This window comes from Sarcophilus harrisii, chromosome 6 (genome assembly GCF_902635505.1).
Source record: "Sarcophilus harrisii chromosome 6, mSarHar1.11, whole genome shotgun sequence".
Classification (NCBI taxonomy): domain Eukaryota; kingdom Metazoa; phylum Chordata; class Mammalia; order Dasyuromorphia; family Dasyuridae; genus Sarcophilus; species Sarcophilus harrisii.
This window is the reverse complement of record NC_045431.1, coordinates 244,221,898-244,242,254: the sequence shown is the minus strand read 5'-3', so window position 1 is coordinate 244,242,254 and position 20,357 is coordinate 244,221,898. Positions and strand designations below refer to the sequence as shown.

Here is a 20,357-nt window from a genome sequence, read left to right as displayed (position 1 = left end):
CAACCAACAATTAAAATCCAGTGCGGGGAAATTCTAATGACCAAGTCTGGCCCCACAGAGAGACATGAAAAGATACTTCCCTTCTCGTGCAGCAAGAGAACGGTAGAAATATGTAAACATTGAACGTGTGTCTCAACATATGTGACATGTATGGGACTACCTGCCAGCTGGGGAGGGGAGGGGGAAAGGGGGGGAAATTTGGAACAAAGGTTTTGCAAGGGTCAATGCTGAAAAATTGCCCATGCATGTGCTTTGCAAATAAATATAGACAAATGAATGAATGAATAAACAAATAAATGAGTAAATGAGTAAGTAGATAGATAAAGTAAATAAGAAAAGAAATTTCCTTGCAGAGATGGGGGACCACAGGTGTGGAACATTGCATTTCATGGCAGCCTTTTTTGATTGAGTAATTAGTTTGATCAAACTTTCCTGCCCTTCCTCTTTCTAATTATTTACTAATGAAGGCTGGCTCTCTGGGAGAAGGTAGGAGGAGAGATGCAGCAGGAAATATGGGATGTAAAAAGAAAAGGTACCAATACAATTTATGTACAAAATAACCCAGGCGTTTAATTTGGAAAGGCTGGCATGCTCATCAAAGTGTCTAAAATAAGCTATATCATTTAATTCAGAGATTCCACTGCTATACTCCGTATACACCAGTGAAGTCAAACATGGAAAGAAAGTCTCATATATGGCAACATATTTAAAGTAGTTTTTTTTTTTTTTGTAACACCAAAAAATTGAGGGGGAAAAAAAATGATAATAGGAGGGAAGGAGGTGGGAAGTGATATTGGCATTTAGTTTGAAAGCACCTACTAGGTGCAGGACCCTATATTTAACACTTCACATTTGAGATTTTATCAATAATAATAATAATAATGAGAATATCAATAAAATATCAATAGCTAGCATTTATGTAATGCTGAAAGGTTGGCTAATACTTTTGCAAATATTACCTACAGTTATCCCTTCCATATTGCAATTTTCCCCATCACAGTTTTGATATATCACAGATCAGCATGAGAAATTAAATGACAATTTTTTGGGGGGGAGGAGTTTTGCAGAAGTCACAGATGATACATAAAGACCAGCAGACAATATATAACAAGTTTAGCAACTCAAGAAGGAATAAATGCTATGTATAATACTGTATATTTCAATAGATTTTATCTGTTAAGGCTATAAATATGCACAATTTCTTTTTTAAAGTTAAAATAAGTTTCAAGAAGCTAAAACTTGCAAAAGGAATGTGAAAGCCAACAAATAACACACAAAAGCTAGTATTTTTACTTAACACTGACCTATATATATATACCCACAAAAATATATAGCCTGTCCCCAAATATTTAACCCAAATTTTACAATAACGTATCATAAACACCCCATAAAAGAAAAAAAATTCACTTGACTTCTCTGATATGAAGGGGGGGGGCAAAAATTTTACTCAGCTTTTCCAGATCATGCAAATTGTGCAATTTTTAATGTTAAGCTAATTATTTTTATTATATATCATATCATACCATTATTATATATTATATTGTTTTAATTATATTTTAATATGGTAAGCTAATTATATTTTGCACTCTGAGAAATGAATACAAGTATAGAGGAGTATGAGAAGTATATAGATTTGTACAAAGTAAACAGAATCATGAAAATGAATATAAATAATCACAACAAACATAAGGGGAAAGAACAGGAGAAGCAACAACAATGGGAGCGAAAGGCTAGAAAATGATAATGGCCAAGCTTGACCTCCAAAAGTGAGAAGGTAAAGGCAGCCCCATTCCTCTGTAGAAGTGGGGGCCTCTGGAGCCAGAGTATAACTCATATGTTAGACCTTTGGATAGGTTGGTTAATTTTTTAACTGCTTTTTTCTCTTTTGGTAGACGGGATGACTCTCTAGGAGGGAGATAAAAACACAATAAATATGGGTTGAAGAGGAAGGAAAAATTTCAGGTGGAGTATCTGTTGAAGACGAGCACTCTTGAATGACAATTCAATAAAGATTTAATGTTGCCTTCTGGGTACTAGGGACTGAGGCTAAAAAGAATAAAATCTTCCTTGTCTTGGGGAGTTTGGGGGTTGGGGAAGTGACCACCAGTGGTACCCAAATAAATAAACATAAAGCCATTTCAAAGGGGGAGGCCCTGAGTTGTGCTTTGAAAGAAACTGAGGATTCAAAGAGGAAAGCTAAGGCGCTAAGAGCTCCCTCCAGATTCAAAGAACCAGGACTTGCAAGGGCACAGAGGTGGTAGACAAAAGGCCGTGGGCAGGACCCGCTAGCAAAAAGGCTGGTTTGATACAGGGAATAATAGAAAACATAATTACAAGATACGAGGGAGAGCCAGATTGCAGAGGCCTGAAGCGCCAGAATGGGGATTGGGGTTTAGTTCCAGAAGTGACAAGCAGCGATTGATGCTTTTAGAGCAAGGGGGGGGACACAGTGAGGGGAAAGGAGGGAGGGGCATAGCTCAGTCCTTTTTATGTTTCCACAAAGGAGACAGACTGTTCCAAGGCTGAGCCGAGGGGCTCCACCAGAAAAATCCACTATTCCACTGACCACTCACTTCCTTTCCAGATGTGGTGACAGGGACAAAAAGGAGGAAACGGCACGAGGTCAGTGTCCACCATCCCCCTCTTTCCTTCTTTAACTCTAGAGCGATGAGAAGCCCCGGACTTGGGATCAGGGAGCTGGGTTGGAACCCCAGGTTACTTACTAGCTCTATGACTTTGGGCAAGTCAAGCCATCTCTTTAAGCCTCAGCTGCAAAGTGGAGATAATGACTGGGCCTTCAGAGCTCACAGATGATGGAAGGAAGCACTTGGTGAGCGGTCAAGTGTTATAAAATATACGAGCTGACCTCAGGAACACCCCCTGATTTTTTGGAACCTCGGGAGAGCCGTAGGAATGATCTTTGGCTCGAGAACCCAGCTGGGCCCTTTCCCCCCTTTCTATTGGTTCTTTTTTATTCATTCAACAAACGTTTCTGGACACAAAGAACTCTATTGAGGACTAAAGCACAAACACATGCAAGGAACCAGAACGCGGACTATTCACTAGAAGACAAATACATTAAAGAAAGGGGTTTGACCGCATCTCCTTAGGTGGTCTGGGGGGAAGAATTCTTATCAGCTGGAGTGCTATCAGGAAGGGCTTTCTGGAGCAAACATCTCTGGGCTGGACTGATGGATGAGCAGGAATTTGGTAGGAAAAGAAGAGGGGGGGTGGGTCATAGGATCAGAGATTTAACATTTGAAAGGGATATTTTCTAGTGCCTCCTCTTCATTTTTACAGTTGAGGAAACAAAGGCCCAAAGGTGTTAAGTCTGAAGAATCTGAGCTCTCACCATTGCACCACATTGCCTCAGGGCCAGGGTACAGCAGGAGAAAAGGAGGCAGAGGGCGAGTTTGGGACCTGAGAGTGGTCCCCCTTGACAAGAAGTGGGTTGGGGACAGAGCTCTTCTGTGTTTTCAGAAAAAAAAACAAAACAAAACAAGTCCTCAGAAGATTTCCTCCTCCTGCCTTCTCTTCCTCTCTCCCTTCCTCTCCTTCTTCACCAAAAGCTGGCCCTCTGCACAGCAGGCTCACCCTCCTCTCCCGGGGGGGGCGGGGGGATTCCTACCAGTCCCAGAGAAACCTCCCCTTCTACAGGAAGCCTTTCCCAGGCATCTCTTTATTTTAAAACCTCTGCAGGTTCCTATTTGTTTGTTCTAAACACCGCTCGTTTGTCCATGGCTGAACACAAGCTGTCTTCCCTCCCCCACCCACCCCACAGGGATCTAATTCCTCGAAGAAAGGAATTGCCCTTTGCCTTCCTCGGTGTCCCCAGCACCGGGTCTGACTCACAGAAGGTGTTTATTGCGGACCCACACGTGCACCCCCTAAATGTTTACCTATCCATCTGGCAAGGGTCCTTTAAGGTGGTATCCAGCCTTGGGGCAGAGTCCAGGGCAACTCCTGAGGCCTCTGCCACCCCTGGTTCCGGCCTCGGTACATAGTGCACCGTCCCGGTGCTCACGGCGAAGAGCAACGGGCACGTTCCGGGGGCCGCGGCCCTCACGGGGCAGCGGTGGCCATCCTCCTGGAAGTCCATTGTGGGGAGAAGGCGGGCCTTGTTCAAGAGACCCCCCAAAAGTTCTGCTCCACAACCCAGCTTGGCCACTCGGTGGGTCCCCGGAGAGTCAGCGGGAGTGTCTCAGAGTGAGACAAAACAGCTCCCAACTCGGCCGGGCGCCTCATCTCCCTGGGGACCCGAGCCTCTAACCTTTGCTATCTCTGGGTAGCAGCTTGCCCAGGGGAGGCGTCTCCTTGAGCTAAGCCTTTATCTCTTTAAGCCCCATAATAATTAACTCCCAGGGTCCAGGAGTTCTGGGCAGAATCTCGTCTTCAGAGAGAGGTGGGGGGGGGAGGAGAGTGCAGGGGTCCCATCGAGAGCAAGGGGGGCACTCTGCCAATCCCCGCTGTCTGCCGGCTCTCCCAAAGGGCTGCTGGGAGGCCTCACTCGCATGGGTGGATTTCCTAGGAAAAAAACTCTTCTCAACTGACCCCGGAAATCATAAAGATAGTCTTTCAAGCGATTCAAGCGAAATCAACAGGCATTTATCACACACCTACTATGTGCCAGGCCTTAGTAATGCATAAAGACAGAAGATAAATAGTCCTATAAGAAGCTTCCATGCTATCTGGGCTTTATGAAGGTTTTTTGGTTTAATTTTGTTTTTAATTTTGACAAATTTATTTAAAAAAAAAATCCTGTATATTTATGTGTGATACCTTTTGTTTTTTTAACAGCAATTTGCTCATTTTAAGGAGACAATAAGGTGACTCCCAAGGTGCACTTATTTCCCTCGTGACTTTAGGGACAAACAATCAGGACTCCAGTCACAATATCTCTGAGCCCCCAGTTAGGAAAATTCTTACCACTTGGGCAGAGATCGGACTCTTTCTAACCTAACATTTGATCTTTCTCCGGTTAATCCCTGGCTTCTTCGTGGAGGCGGCCAAATTCATGGAAACATTTGGGTAAAGAAATAACATGTTATATGGTGGCGTCTGTGGATGGGCAGCCATTGGGAGGGGCTGCTTGGGAAGGAATTGACCTTTTCTTGAGACTTCTCTCAGCCCTTTAGCCAAGATACCCTCTCCTTTCTGAGGTAGCTGTAGAACCAATGATTCTCCCAGATATTTTCCCTGTCGGGCACAATTTCTCTTTGCTTCAACCTTTTAACTCAGAGTCTCTTTCTCTCCAATTCTGAGAGAACTTCTCTTTTTCCTCCTTTCAGTTCACTTCTGATTGTTTGATTCCATTAAATACTATTCTCACATAGTCAAGGGGCCAAATAAATGGGGGTAGAATAGTTTCAAATTGCCCCTTACATACGCATTTTGTAAACCTCGTTCTGAGGAGGAGAAAAAAAAAGAATTTAAAAAGAAAAAAGAAAAAGAAAAAATCTTACAAAAGAATTTTAAGAACTCCAGATGAAGAGATCCAAAATCTGCTCACAGAGAAGTCAAAGCAGGTCTATACAAAACCAATATACAGCAGTTCTCTAGCGACAAAGGGAATCAGGAAGGACCTTTTAGAGGAAATGACACTCGAGCTAAACCCGGGGGTTTTTTATGTGAAAGTGAGAAGAAAGCAGAGCAGGGAGATGGACCAGCCCTGTATGAAGTCACTGACGTAACAGATGTTTAGTTTGTGGAAGGATAGTGGATGTGGGCAGGAGGGGAAGTCGAATAAGGAAGCATCAGCCTGGCCTTCCCACCTCAAAGGACTTGCAATCTAGACAAGAAGACGAGATTTTGTAATATTTAAGTTAACAGTAGCAGATTACATGAGAAATTTCAGGGAACACTGATTCCATTATTGGACTCGGAATCCAGAAGTTGTGGGTTCGAAACTAGCTTTTGATACTTACTAACTAGATGACCCAATGAACCTCAGGAAGCTTTTTAGTAACTCAAGTTAAAGATTTGGGGCAGATCTGGAGTTCCTACAGGGATGAACTCAGAGGTCCTTGGCCAGCCTCTCTGATGGGTGAGAGCCAAAGAAAGATTGTGGGCTAGAAACGGAAAGCTGAAATTTCTGGAAGATGTGGTCACTATGGGCTTGGGTCCTAGCTCTGCTCTTGTTTACTGGCCTCTATGACCTCAAGTTTTGGAATCTCAGTTTCCCCATCTGCAAAACGGAGGCAACTCAATTGCTAATGTCCCCTCCAGCATGGAGACACCAATGTGGCTGGGAGCAATCTGGGAAGGATTCACACAGGATTTGAACTTGAATAATAGGTGGTTTTTAGACAAAAGAGACCCTTATGAGTAGAGACCAGGGCACTTAGAAAGACCAAAGCTTTGATGCTTATCTCAGAGGAAATTCCTCATCCACCTCTTCCAGTTCCAACTCCGCCAATATTTTAGGTCTCACACACTTTCCAAGGTGACCATCTAACACCACTCAAAAGTCATTTATCTTTAAAAGATCTTCCCTGTGATAGCCACCCTTCACTGACTTTTCCCCCATCTCACCTACTTTTTTTCCCATTCAAAAAATTGTTAGTTATAAAATTCCTTTTAAAAAAAAAAGTTTTGCGTTCCCAATCATTCTCTCCCTCTAGCCCCTCCCCACCGAGAAGTTGAGCAATATGATATCAATTATACAATGAAATCACAGAAAACATTTCCATATTAACCATGTTGCCAAAAAAAAGCAAAAAAATAAGTGAGAAAATGACATCTCAGTTTGTAATCAGAGTTCAACAGTCTGATGATGGACAATCTTTTTCCACATGAGTTCACTGAAATCGTCTTGGATCGGCATCTCGATCAGAGTAGCAGTCTCACATTTGCTAATTGTTATGTTATTATATTATATGCTGTTACTATGTACGAGCTCTGTTGTTGTTGTTATATACGCTGTTGTTATGTACACTGATCCGGCCCTGCTCACTTCCCCCTTTGTCATCGATTCGTGAACTCTTCCCAAGCTTTTCTGAGAACATCTTGCTCATCGTTTCTTACAGTAAACTCCATCACAACCATATACCACAATGTTCAGTCATTCTTCAACTGATGGACATCTCTCAGTTTCCAACTCTTTTCCATCACAATAGAGCTGCTGTTAATATTTCTGTACATATAGGCACCAACTCTACTTTCAAACTGCTTCCGATTGCCTTACTACAGTCAGGCAGTCGTCAAGCATTTATTAAGCTCCGACTGTATGCTGGGCATATAGAGAGGGATAAAAAACAAAACAGTTTCTGTACCCAAGAAGCTCTAGTCTAATGGAAAAACCATCATGAAAACAATTGTACACAAACAAGCTATCTACATTGGAGAGAACAGAGAGAAGGCACTAGCATTGGGGGAAAGGGGGAGATTGGAAAATTCTTCCTGTAAAAGAGTGGGATTTTAGCTGGGATTTGAAGGAAATCAAGAGGCAGAGAAGAAGGAAAGAGGCCTGGAGGCTGGAGATGGAGGTCCTCCTCATTCATTGCCAAGAGCACATGGCAGGGAATGGGGGAAGACTTCTGGAAAGGTTGAAGGAGCAAGTTGGGAAGGATTTCCAGTGCTAAAGAGATCTTTGGGGTGGTAGGGAGCCAATGGATTTATTGAGAAGGGGGTGACATGGTTGGATTTGGACTTGAGGAAGTTCACCCTAATTATTGAGTGGGGGATGGACTAAAGGAGAGACACAAGTCAGGGAGACAACCAGGATGTGCCAGGAGGAAAACCAGTGCTCTCCTCCCCAAGGTAGCATGATGTGCCCTTTGTAAAGAGATAGGTGATTAAGACTGATCCGGAAGACTTTTATGAACTGATACAAAGGGAAAAGCGAGCAGACCCAGGAAAACCATTTGTACCATAACAATAATATTGTAAAGATCTTCAGAAACAACTTGGGTTGATTCAACGATCCACTACAATTTCGAGGACTCACGATGAAACGTTCCATCAGTTCCAGAGAGAGTGCTGATGGTCTCACAAGGCAGACTGAATCCTATTTCTTTTTCTTTTTTTTTTCCTAATATAGAAATTTGCTTTGCATGATTATTTATATTTAAAATGGTTTTTCTTTCTCTTACTTTGTCAAAAGATGGAAGAGAGGGAGATAATTTGAGATTGAAAATAACTGAATTTTTAAAAAATCCTGTACCAAAAAAGAAAGAAAAAAGACTTGCCCAGAATTTACCCCTATCCCTAGCCCAGATGCCACTTGAATATCTCCATAAATAAGATACAGCTCTTTGTGGGCAAGGATGATTTCATTTTCCTCTTTTATCCCTAGTGCCTTGCACATATAGTAGGTGCTTAATAAATGCTTGTTAATTAATGGCGTCTTCAGAAAAAGACATTAGCACTCTATCATGAAGCAGCCTCCAAGACTGGATCCCCAAGGCTGATGGGGAGGAGGGTGGTTCCCCTGCTGGATTTGACAAATTCCCCTTTGCTCACAGATAGCTAAACTCAGGTAAAAGGTGAAGCTGAATGTGACAGGAGGAGGAAGAGGGGGAAAGGGAGAGAGGGAGGAAGAGAAGGAAGAAAATAGGACAGAGGAGAAGGAGAATTCAGAGGAGGAGGAGATGGCTTTCCTGCAGCTGGGCCAGCCCAGTAAATTTCCCAACAAAATCCCATCTCTCTCTTCCTGTTTTTCTTGACGATTAATTTCTCTGCTAAGTCCCTAGCATATCATCATCACCTTTCCTGGTGGTCACCACTGAGTCCCACCTGGAAACGTTTAACCAAGAACAGGATGTGCTGTATTTGAGAGGGAGAAGGGCTTGCGCGTCCTCCGGAACGCTCCACCTGGGACATTGACAAGGAGAAAAGGGACTTCTGGGCCTGCAGGGCAGGCAGCCTGCAGGCTCAAAGATTCTTGGAAACCTTCCCTTCCTAATTGCTCTCTCCCAGCCTGGGGAGGGGTGCAAGAACACTCTACAGGGCAGACTTTTAGGACCAGGGTGGGCTCTGTTTGGCTCTTTGGACCTTCCCTCATGTGACCTCAACCAAAAAAATCAGTCTCAAGTGGATGTTGGACTCCCAGCATCAGAGCTGGGCAGGGCCACAAAAGCCAGGGCTGAGGAGGACGTTAGGGAAGGGAGCCTGGAAGTCAAAGAGCCTGTGAAATGTTAGAAAGACTGGAATTGCCCTGGATCACGGGCCGTCCAAGGGAGAAGGCGCCTTAGAACACAGGATGTCAGAACTGGGTGGGTCCTCAGTCTAAAGTCTACACAAAAAATGTTGCGACAAGAGAACAAAAATGCTGGAGGAACAAGGGGACAGAACCCTGAGTGAGCAGCCTCGGAGGAGTCTGGTCCCGTCCCCCATTTTACAGATGAGTAAACTGAGGCCCCAGAGGAGCAGTCATTCGGTGCACCATTCAGTGGTGGTGCTAGCATTTGAACCCAGATCCCTGCCTCCCAGCCCAGGCTCTTACCCCCACATTCTCCACTGCAATCCGGCTGTACCTGGGCCCTCCCTTGCCACTTACCCAGCAATCTCAGTCACGAGGGGACAGTTCACGAGGCCTCCGGCCTGGCCGGCCCGCAGCAACGGCCTGCGGCTTGGCCCTCTGCCCTGGCCGGGGGCAGGGGACAGCGGCTCCCTGAGCTGGGCCACCCGCACGGGCTGGGGGAGGACTCTGGGCGCCGACATCCCTGGGAGAGCGGAGCGGGACTGAAGGGCCATGCAGCTCCATCCCAGGGCTGGCTTGGGAGGGGGAGGGGGAGCCCTGCAGCCTCCCCGCCCAGGCCTCTCCTGGGAAATGGCAACCCGAGTCCTCCCAGATTCTGGCCGCCGCCCCCTCCCTGCAGCCAGCTGTGTGGAATGTTTGAACAACTGCAGGGAATGCTTTCTGCAGGAATTCTCCCAGGGCTCTCTGGGATCGGGCTCAGATTTCAAAAGGGGCCGGCCACAGGCCCTTCCCTCCGTGGGACACTCTGCAGTGCCGGGAACCCCAAAGAGTATGAGCCAGAACCCCAAAGGGGTGAGCTGTGACCCCAAAGGGTATGGGCCGGGACTCCAAAGGGTGTGAGCGGGACCCCAAAGGATGAGAGTTGGGGACCCCAAAGGGTGTGGACTGGGACCCCAAAGGGCATGAGCTGGGACCCCAAAAGGTATGAGCCGGGGACCCCAAAGGGTGTGGTCCAGGACCCCAAAGGGCATGAGCCAAAACCCCAAAGGGGTGAGCTGTAACCCCAAAGGGTGTGGTCCGGGACCCCAAAGGGCGTGAGCCAGTTCCCTAAAGGGCATGGGCCGGGACCCCAGCACCCCGGCCACTGCCCTGACTCCTGTGGGGTGAAGGAGGACAAGAAAACAGCTGCAGACCGATGCTGTGGCCTGTGACTGTTCTCTGGAGAAGGGAGCAGCGGGGCCACTGAGGGGTCCTGGACCGGGGGAAGCCTTTGGGGATGCTGATTTCTGGGTCTTGGGATTAGACTCAGTCCCCGGGGGGCCCCAGGTCTCCGCCCATGTGAGACTCTTCCCTCAGTGAATGAGTAACGAGTTAGCAGGGGGCCGTAGGAACGCCCAGTTACAGCTCCTCGGCTTGGGCCAAGCGGTCCCAGGGGGCCCACATCAAAAGGCCGGGGCTGAGGGACTTTGGACTATCCGGTCCTTCACAAGAGCCATGGCAAACTTAGATTCTCAGTCTCTGTGAAAGAGGAGACGCAGCCGGGTGTGCTGGGAAATAAGTCCAGATCCTGAGCTGCCCAGTGGTCTACATGACCAGCCACTGGAGTCCCAGGACAGGGGCTCATATAATAGGAACAAGGAGTATACAACAAAACTGTTGTTTTATTGGAAAAAAATAATAATAATAATAAGTAAGGGCTGAAAGGGTCGGGGTCTCCAAGCTCTCTCGTAAGCTGGCCTAGGGGACGACCAATAGACCCAAGGAGACAGGACACCTGGGTCCTCATCTCAGGACCCATGTGACCAGGGCCAGCCCCTCCCTGCACGTCCTGGCCTCCCAATGGTTGATTTTAGCCCAGGGTCAGAGCTGGAATCTCTCTGTCTGATAGCAAACGAGTCCGGGCCATCTGGGCTCTACTGTACCAGGGCGCACGTCCAGGAGGGGGCCTCCAGCTGGATGATGTCATCAGAGAAACACACGTCTGACACTAAACCGTCCCAGCCCTCCGGTCCGTGGCCCCACCATGGGGAGTGCCCTCCACGGAGAGGTCAGGGAAAGAATGCCTACTCCACCCACCCCCCGGCTCCCCGCGTCCGCCAAAAAACCGAGAGCAAAAAGCTGGAAGTGGAGTCGGTGCTAGAGAAACTGGACTCCCTGAATGCCCCGGGGGGGGATGACAAATAGGAAAGAACCAGAGAGATGCAGAAAAACATGAGTCAAGTCAGAACAGGCAGAGGAAAAAGCAAGAAAACGGCCCCATGACGGAAAGGAAAAGGACGTGGGAAAAGTGACCGATCCCGATCAGGCTCACTTCGAGGAACTGTCCGGCTTCTGGACAACAGAGCACAGGAAACGGTCGTGGTTCCTCTGGGTTGAGAAGAGGGGGACTACGGTTGCAGAATGGTATATACCCTAGCCAGGCAGGGTAGCATCATCTTTAAATGATTTTGCTGAGCCAGGAATACATCGTACACAAAAACAACTACAATGTTCAATGATCAACTATGAAAGCCGCGGTTCTTCTCAGCGGTTCAGTGATCCAAAGGAATCCCAAGAGACTTTGGATAGAAACCCTTCTCCATGTCCAGAAAAAGAACTAAGGCGATTGAATGGAAATCAACACGGGCTAGGTTCACTTCTTGTGTTTTTCTCTCTCGTGGTTTTTCCCTTTTGTTCTGATTTTTCCCTCCCAACCCGATCCATAAAGCGATGTGTACTGAAACAAAGAAATTTAAACTTGAAAAAATCAAGATTTTGCTCAACTCTTTTTGTTTATAAGGAGCGCTCGACCACTATGAGTTGTTCCAGTGTCAGATCCTATGATTCCATGGAATTGGGTTCAATCCATAATAATAATAATTATTATTATAATGATGATAATGATAAATAATAGCACTCATATGCCACCTATTATGTGCCGAGTGCTTTATAATTATCTTATTTGATCCTCAGAACAGCTTCAGGAGGTAAGTGCTATTATGATTTCCATTTTACAGATGAAGAAACTGAGGGGGAATGAATTGCCTACATCACAAAGCTAAGAAGTGTCTAAGGCTAGATTCGAACTCAGGTCTTCCCGACTCTATCTGCTAAGTCAGCAGCGGATGCTACGGTCACTTAAATTTCTGGCTTTGCTATTCCCTTTCCTACTTGGCCCCAAGTTTCCTCCTCTGCTGTGGCCACACGGTCTCCCGGTTCCATTTTCAGATCCCATAAGCAATCATGGCAGTCTGAGCATCCGGCAATGTGTGCCCAGTGCCCTCAGAGCAAACTCAGCTGGAGCCCTGGACCGGGAGGGAGCACTGGCTGTCCCAGAGGGAGCCGAGGGCCACAGATGGAGGAGGACTCAGGCCATTTTCTCCTCCCTGTGCCCTCAGGGACACTAACTAGGGGTGAGGGGTCGGGAGGGACAAATGCTCCCTGGGAAAACCCTCAGCCAGCTGGGACTGGGCCAGAGGGCAGGAACCCAGTTGGCCTGGTCCAACCCACTCAGAAGCCACCATGAGCCGGCTCTCCTGGGGCTGGAAGGGAAAGGAGGGGAGCTGTTCCCGCCCAGCAGGTGAAAAGCACCTAAACTAGCACCCGTTTCCTCCCAGCGTCTCTCCCCTGAGACCCCAAACTTCCATAACATTAATTATCTGGTCCAATCACTTCAAACTATTGACTACTCTGGGTGCGGGATGGTCTTTCACTCACCCTACAGAAAATGCAAAAACAACACAAAGGGGATCCTATTCTCCTGAGTCCCCGACAGGCTTCTGGGCCCCAGCCTGGTTCTAGACTCCTCTCGGAAGTCTTGGAAGTCGACCCCGAGGTAGGTTTTCTTTGCATTTCAGAAATGAATCTAGATCTCCAACGTCATGGGGCTCCCGTGGAGCTCATGGGGGAGACGGATGGGATTTCTGAAAGGCGACCCCTTCCACGGGAGCTTCACCGTCACCAACTCAAGGCAACAGGGGAGGGCAAAGGGCAGGCTCTGGGATCCCTGTGCTATTATACTCATCACGTGCCCTGCCAGGCCCTGTCTTAGAAGCCGATGCTGCCCGAGAACTCTCTCTCAGAGGTTTGGTCCCAGAACTCCAGGACTCGGGGTAGTAGAGAAGGCAACGCCAAGGCGGGCACTGCCCGGGGATGCCCCTTCTCGCTTTTTTAATAGAGTTTTTTATTTTCAAAACATACACGTAGTTTTCAACACTCACCCTTGCCCAACCTTGTGTTCTACATGTTTTTCTCCCTCCCTTCCTTCTCCTTCCCCCCGGCGGCAAGTATCAATGTAGGTTAAACGTGTAATTCTGAACATATTTCCACAGTTATTGTGCTGCACAAGAAAAATCAGATCAAAAAGGGGGGAAAAAGGAGAAAGAAAACAAAATACAAACAAATAACAACCACAAGGTGCAAATGCTCTGTTGTGATCCACACTCAGTTCTCTCTCCATTACAGGAACTGACCTGTCCCTCTCCACCAGAAGGCTGGGCACAAACTCCTCAGGAGAGCTGGACACTTAATGTTGGGGCAGCTGGACTGCACAGTGGGTAGAGCCCTGAAGTCAGGAGGATCTGAGTTCAAATCCAACCTTCCTAACTATGACCCTGGACAAGTCACTTAATCCCAATTGCCTTAGAGGGGAAAAAGATATTTAATGTCTAGAGTTTCCTCAGTTTCATGCTGTAGAAAATGGGGGGAATAAAGGGCCTTTGGGGTCCTGTTAGCTCCATATCCACGATCCTACGACTTCCACCCATGAGACCCGCGCCAGTCTCTCCTCCGAGATTATACCACAGGACTAAAAACTTCCAGAATGTTCTCAGAAGATCTGGATTCAAATCCTATCCCTGACACTTAAAACCAGTGTAAACAAGTCACGTGATCTCCCTCCGCCTCACTTTCTGAATTAAAAATTATATATAACTTTAACATATTTAACATGTATTGTCAACCTGCCATTCTGGCGGAAGGGATGGGGGGAAGGAGGGGAAAATTGGAACAAAAGGTTTTGTAATTGTCAATGCTGAAAAATTACCTAGGCATAGATTTGTAAATAAAAAGCTATAATAATAAAAAAATTTTCTAAGGAAAAAAATTGTATATAGTTACAGTCATTAACGGGGGCAAAGAGCCTGAACGTGCCCGGGTTCAGTTGGGGAATGGCCGACCCAAGGCCGGTACACGGTTGAGCCGGCTCTAAGAAACCACAAAGGGGACGGTTCCAGAACCTCGAAAAACAGATACAGAGGGAAGTGAGGAGGATCTGGAGAACAGATCACACTCTGTCGCTCTAAGGACAATCAGGGTGGAAAGAGCCAAGATTTATGATTAACTCAGTGACTAACCATGAGCACTCATGATGCAATAGCCACCTGCCCCTAGAGACCCGGGCCGGAAAAGCCCCCAGGGACCCAGCGGCCCGACCGCGTCTCTATCTGAGGAAGGACTGGTTAGAACAGGTGGCGTCTGAGATGCTCTCGGGCTCCAGGGCTACGTCCCACAATCCCCCATGATAAGGTGAGAGCCAGGCCGTAAAGGCAGAGCGAGGGGCCTTTGTTTGCTCCTGGAGGTAAGAGGGAGGCTAATCAGCGAGGGAGGGCAATGACGGGGAGGAGACTTAGAAATGTCATGTTAAGAGCCGTGAGGAGACTGGCCAGAGCGGACGGAGGGTCCGAAGGTGGGGAGATCCTCAGTGACCTAGGATGAAGGGGATGGTCTGAAGAGTCCGGTGGGAGAGAGGGAGGGAGAAACAATGTTTGGAAGGTGAGTGGGATTAGCTGAGCTTGGGAGCCTTGGTCACCAGGACGACCATGACACCTTTGACAGAAATGAGAAGTTCAGTGGAGGAGAGCGAGAGACAATGACTTCAGCTTGAGACACAATGAATGTAAGATGTCTATTGGCTGAAATCAGGAGGACCTGAGTTCAAATTCAGCCTGAGACACTTACTAGCTATGTCACGTGACCCTGGGCAAATAACCTCCATTGCTTCCAAAAAATGGTTTTAAAAAATGTCTCTGGGACAAATTAGTGAAATGTCTGACAAAACCCGTGCAGTCGCCTAGTCCCGGGATTTGGGAGTCGGAGGGGCCGCAGTGGCCATCTAGTCTATAAAGGAATTCCCTCTCTCACATACCCTCCCGCTGGTCACCCGGCCTCTACTCGAAGGCCTCCACGGAGAGCGAGCCCGTCCCCCACCAAAGCAGCCCTCACACTTTTAGATGGCTCATTCTTGGGAAGTTTTTCTGGATCCCTCGTTCAAATCCAGCCTCATATACTTCCTGTAGGGACCTGCGCATGTCACTTAACCTTGGTTTGCCTCAGTTTCCTCAACTGTAAAATGGGAATGACCAAAGTTCCTACCTCTCGGGATGTTGTGAGGATCAAGAGAGAGAGTATTTATAAAGCATTTAGCACAATGCTCGGAGCAGTATAAATATGAGCTCTTATTTGGTGCTTGTTATTAACATGGAGCCCAAATAGTCCTCCCGACTTTCACGCCGGCTCCGCCATCGGGGACAAACATTTCAACATTGGAAGAGAGTTTCCATGGCCCCCGCTCTGAGGCTTCTCTTTTCCAGGCTACACGTCCTCACTCCTGCAGCAGACTCAAAGCCCTTCCCCATCCAGTTAGCCTCCTCTGAACCCTCTCCATTAATCAGCCTCTTTCTCAAGTTTGGGTTTTGGAATGAAATCTGCTAAGAGCAGAGGACGGGGACTGATCCCTCACTGCCGCGGGAAGATGCACCCTCTTATTCAGCTAAGACCGTGGGAGCATTTCCGGCTGCTGCACCCCACTGTTGGTTCGTATTGAGCTTGTGGCCCACTAAAACCCCCAGATCCTTCTCGGACCTGCTGTCTAATCTGGCTCCCCATCAATCTTCTACTTCAGAAGTTGATTTTTGTGCCTAATTACAAGACTTTACAATATCACTATTGAATGCCATCTTACTCGTCAGCCCAGAGCTCTGGTCTGTCAGGTTCTTTTGGGCCCTGACTCTGCCATTTCTCCCAGCTTAGTCATGGGTCATCTCGGTCTCCATCCAAGTCTGTCACGGATAAACTATCACTATTTGTCCTTTGTTTCCGAAGGAGGAACATGACATCAGAGAAGAGATGCGAGGACATGCAAGTGAATTGGATTTAAGGGGGGGGGGGGCTGTGGGAGGTCACCTGCTTCACTTTAAGAGTCACTGGGGTCCAGTGGCCAGATATAGATCAGGAGGACCAGAGACGATCCCAGAGTCGGGTGAGAGACCTCCAGCCACACTGACACAATCAGAGTCCAGTCATCCAACTGTTTCTGAGTACAAAGGACTTTATTCTCACCTAATCTCTCTGTCTCAGGAGGATGGACTTTATCTTAGCTGTATTAAAATCCAAGGGCAGCTGGGTGGTGCAGTGGTTAGAACCCCAGCCCTGAAGTCAGGAGGACCTGAGTTCAAATTTGGCCTCAGATACATAACACTTCCTGGCTGGGTGACCCTGGGCAAGTCACTTAACCTCAATGGCCTCAGGGGAAAAAAATCCAGATATAAATTCTAGCCACAATCTACCAGCCTAGTAATCCTGCTCCAAAAGGAAGGGAATCTATCATGGAATTCCTCTGATTCCCACGTCGCCACGCCCACCCCTCCTAGGGAGCGTTCTCCCGACAAATTCCCCCATTCTTGTTCTGTCCTTGAGGACCAAGTAAACCAGCCTTCCCAGTGATCGCCCTTCAAGAACCCGGCGTAAAAGCCTCCTCCATCAGGAAGCTTCTCTTAGTATATGAGTAAAAATCTCCCCCTTTCACTGCCCCACGGTAGGCTTCGGAACTCTGACATCTCTAATGTGCTTCTGTTTTAGTTGTATCTTTTTGTCATTCACTAAGCGGGACACCTTGGACAAGCCCTTCCCCTTCTCAGGGTTTCTGTTTCCTCCTCCATTGATTATAAGGCTTGGTCTATATAATATTCCCCCTCCCTGTGTGTCTCTTTCTGCTATCCCTGTATATATGTATATATATATAAAGAAGGAAGTATATAATATGTCTATATATATGTATATAGAGGTACAGAATATGTATATATAAAGAGGGAAGTATATAATATGCATATATATAGAGAGAAGTAATAATATGTGTATATATATAGAGATATATACATATTATATACCTCTAGATACATATATACATATTATATACCTCTCTCTATATATATACATATCTATATATATATAGACATATTATATACTTCCCTCTTTATATATATATATACATATCATATATCATATACCTCCATATATGTATGGATATATATATAGAGAGAGAGGGAGGTATATAATATGTATATATTTATCTAGAGGTATATAACATGTATATATAAAGAGGAAAATATATAATATGTCTATAGAGAGAGAGAGGTATATAATATGTGTGTATATATATATATAGAGAGAGAGAGAGAGAGATAATATGTATATATAGAGAGGGAGGTATATAATATATCTATATATAGAGAGAGAGGTTTATAAGATGTGTATATATATATAGAGAGAGAGGTATATAATATGTATATATATATCTAGAGGTATATAATATGTATATATATAAAGAGGGAGGTATATAATGTCTATAGAGAGAGGTATATAATATGTGTGTATATGTATATAGAGAGAGATATAATATGTATATATAGAGAGGGAGGTATATAATATGTCTATATATAGAGAGAGGTATATAATATGTGCATATATATAGAGAGATATAATATGTATATATAGAGAGGGAGGTATATAATATGTCTATAGAGAGAGAGAGGTTTATAAGATGTGTATATATATAGAGAGAGGTATATAATATGTATATATGTATCTAAAGGTATATAATATGTATATATATAGAGGGAGTTATATAATATGTCTATATATAGAAAGAGGTTTATAAGATGTGTATATATAGAGAGAGAGAGAGGCATATAATATGTATATATATATATATCTAGAGGTATATAATATGTCTATATATAAAGAGGGAAGTATATAATATGTCTATATATAGAGGTATATAATATGTATATATGTATCTAGAGCTATATGATATGTATATATATAGAGAGAGGTATATGATATATATATATTGTATATATATAAAAAGAGAGAGAAGCATATTTATATTTATACACACACACACACACACACACACACACACACACGCACACACCTACAAACACCTATGTCCATGCATAGGTTTCCAGGGGTCTGTGAACATAGATTAGGGGGGAAAGTATACGTTTTCCCTGACCTCTAACTGAAATTTAGCATTTCCTTACTTATGTGAAAACATGCCTTTGAACAGGGGGCCCAGCGGCGTCCCTGCCACAGAGTTCAGGACACAAAGAAGAGAAGAAGGATGGACGTGGGAGCCCCCTCCCCCCGCCCCGATGTGAACCTTATGACCCTACCAGTGGATCCTGTGTGTCATACAGCTCTCCGTGTTCCCGACACTTGTTACTATCTGAAAACTCCCTGGGGGAAGGGACGAAGGGTTTTCTCTAAAACTTCCCCCCATTCCAATGTCCAAAGTTCTTACCTCCGTCCAGCACAAGACTTTGTACACAGTAGGCGCCTAATAAACATTGAACGTGAATCTGAGATTGTACAGGCTTTTTCCTGCCCCGTGGATACAATAATCTTTGCACTGAGAGGCAGGAGGCAGCCCGGCACAAGGGACGGAGTCAGTCTTGAAGTTGGGAAACTCCTGGCTTCCAATACTGCCCCTGACACGTAACTACTGCATGGCTTTAGACAGTTGCTCTAGCTCTTTGTGCCCCCCAAATAATGAGTTACCGAGGAGCTCTAGGTCTCCTCAGAGGAAAGTTTCCATTCCGGGAGTGCCCAGGCCAAGAAAACCCAGGTATGGACCAAATAAGAACAAAACAAAGCTCTTGGACTCCCAGCCTTCTGGGAAAGCAGTCAGAAAGTCACTAAAAAAGTGAACTCTTGTGTTCCCACCTCATTAGGAACGGACCCTCCTGCCTCTCGACTTAACTTTTCCTTTGGATCCTAGCAAAGGAGGAAGGCGCGCTGTGTGGGGAAATGGGAAGACAGAAGGAAAGAAATGAACGGAAGAGCGATTTCCCAGTGAAACTTTGCCCTCTCATTGGGAGACCCTGGACCCTTTGGTAAGGGAGCAACTTCTTAAAGCAATAAAATAACCAAGGAGTTAAAAAAAAAAAAAGGGGGGGGGGGAGGCAAAATGGGACAAAGAGTCCTATCTCTGGAGCCAGGACCTGCGTTCAAATCCCGCCTCTCCCAATTTTTCCCTGTTTGACCTAGAACAAACTGTTTTCTGTCCCTGGGCCTCAGTTTCCTGATCTGTAAACTGAGAGGGTTAGACTTGGTGACCTTTCTACAGGGTCTTCCCTGGTCTGGCGGTGTGGGGGGCACTCACCCTGCGGGTCTCAGCTGGGCAGCGTCCATGGCCCCCGAGGAGATGTCAGCTGGCTCCTGGCCCGGGGCCAGTCCCTTCTCTTCCAGGCCGAGGATGGTCCCGGCCCCTTCCGTGGGCCGGCTGCAGGAGCTGGAGCCTACTTCATGGTGCGCAGGCGGCGGCAGCCGGGCCGTTCTGGACAAGGGGCACCCCAGGGGTCTCTCCTTCCGTCCCGCTCAGGAGCGCCCGAGCCCAGGAGGTGATGGCGTCCGTTTCTTACTCTGCTTTCCCATGGTTATAATGGTGGAATGGGGCTCGGTGACGCAGGAGGCACCCCCGACCCTTCAGACCCGGCCCCCCAATATGACAGGTCTTTGGAAGCTCAGGAGGCCCGGACCCGGGTCCGAGAGTCCCTCATGTGTCCTGAAGCTGTCTCCCTCCAGTCCTCCGCTCTCCCCGCCCCACACAGGTGGATTTCTTCCTCGTCAGCAGTTCTCACCCCCCTCACCGGCGGGCAGGGTGGGGGCTCCTTGTCCTGAGGCAGGGGGAGCAGAGGGGGCCCTTCGATCTTCAGGCAGTCAGCCACCCTCTGGGTCTATCCCGGAGGCCCTGGGGGGTTTCTCAGGGTGGGGGCCTTCACAGCCAGCCCCCAGGGCCTTTCCCTCCTCGGCCCACCTCCACCAGGGGGTCCTGCTCTAAGCCTACTGACTGAGAGAGCTCTCGGGCTGGTTGTCCAGGGGCTGCTGGGGGCTGTTGGGAGACCTCTGTGATGCGCTCCATTGCCGTGGCTACCCCAAGTGTTCCAAGGGCAGGGGCCCC

The 20,357-nt window shown here is 46.8% G+C and overlaps 1 protein-coding gene across 5 annotated transcripts in view; it reads right to left on the bottom strand.

Annotated features, from left to right (window-relative positions):
- The window catches only part of RAB3IL1 (RAB3A interacting protein like 1), a 47,317-nt gene extending 27,567 nt beyond the window's left edge, over positions 1 to 19,750 (bottom strand). The window contains exon 1 of one of the 5 annotated variants that reach the window (XM_031943482.1): positions 19,560 to 19,750. In XM_031943482.1, coding sequence (XP_031799342.1) covers positions 19,560 to 19,588 — 29 coding nt within the window. In that variant the 5' untranslated portion in view covers positions 19,589 to 19,750. Of the gene's footprint in view, positions 1 to 3,899; positions 4,246 to 9,496; positions 9,798 to 19,559 lie in introns of those variants that run through there. The other 4 variants (XM_031943478.1, XM_031943479.1, XM_031943480.1 and 1 more) reach the window with 4 other exon arrangements.
- Positions 19,751 to 20,357: the final 607 nt, after the last annotated feature.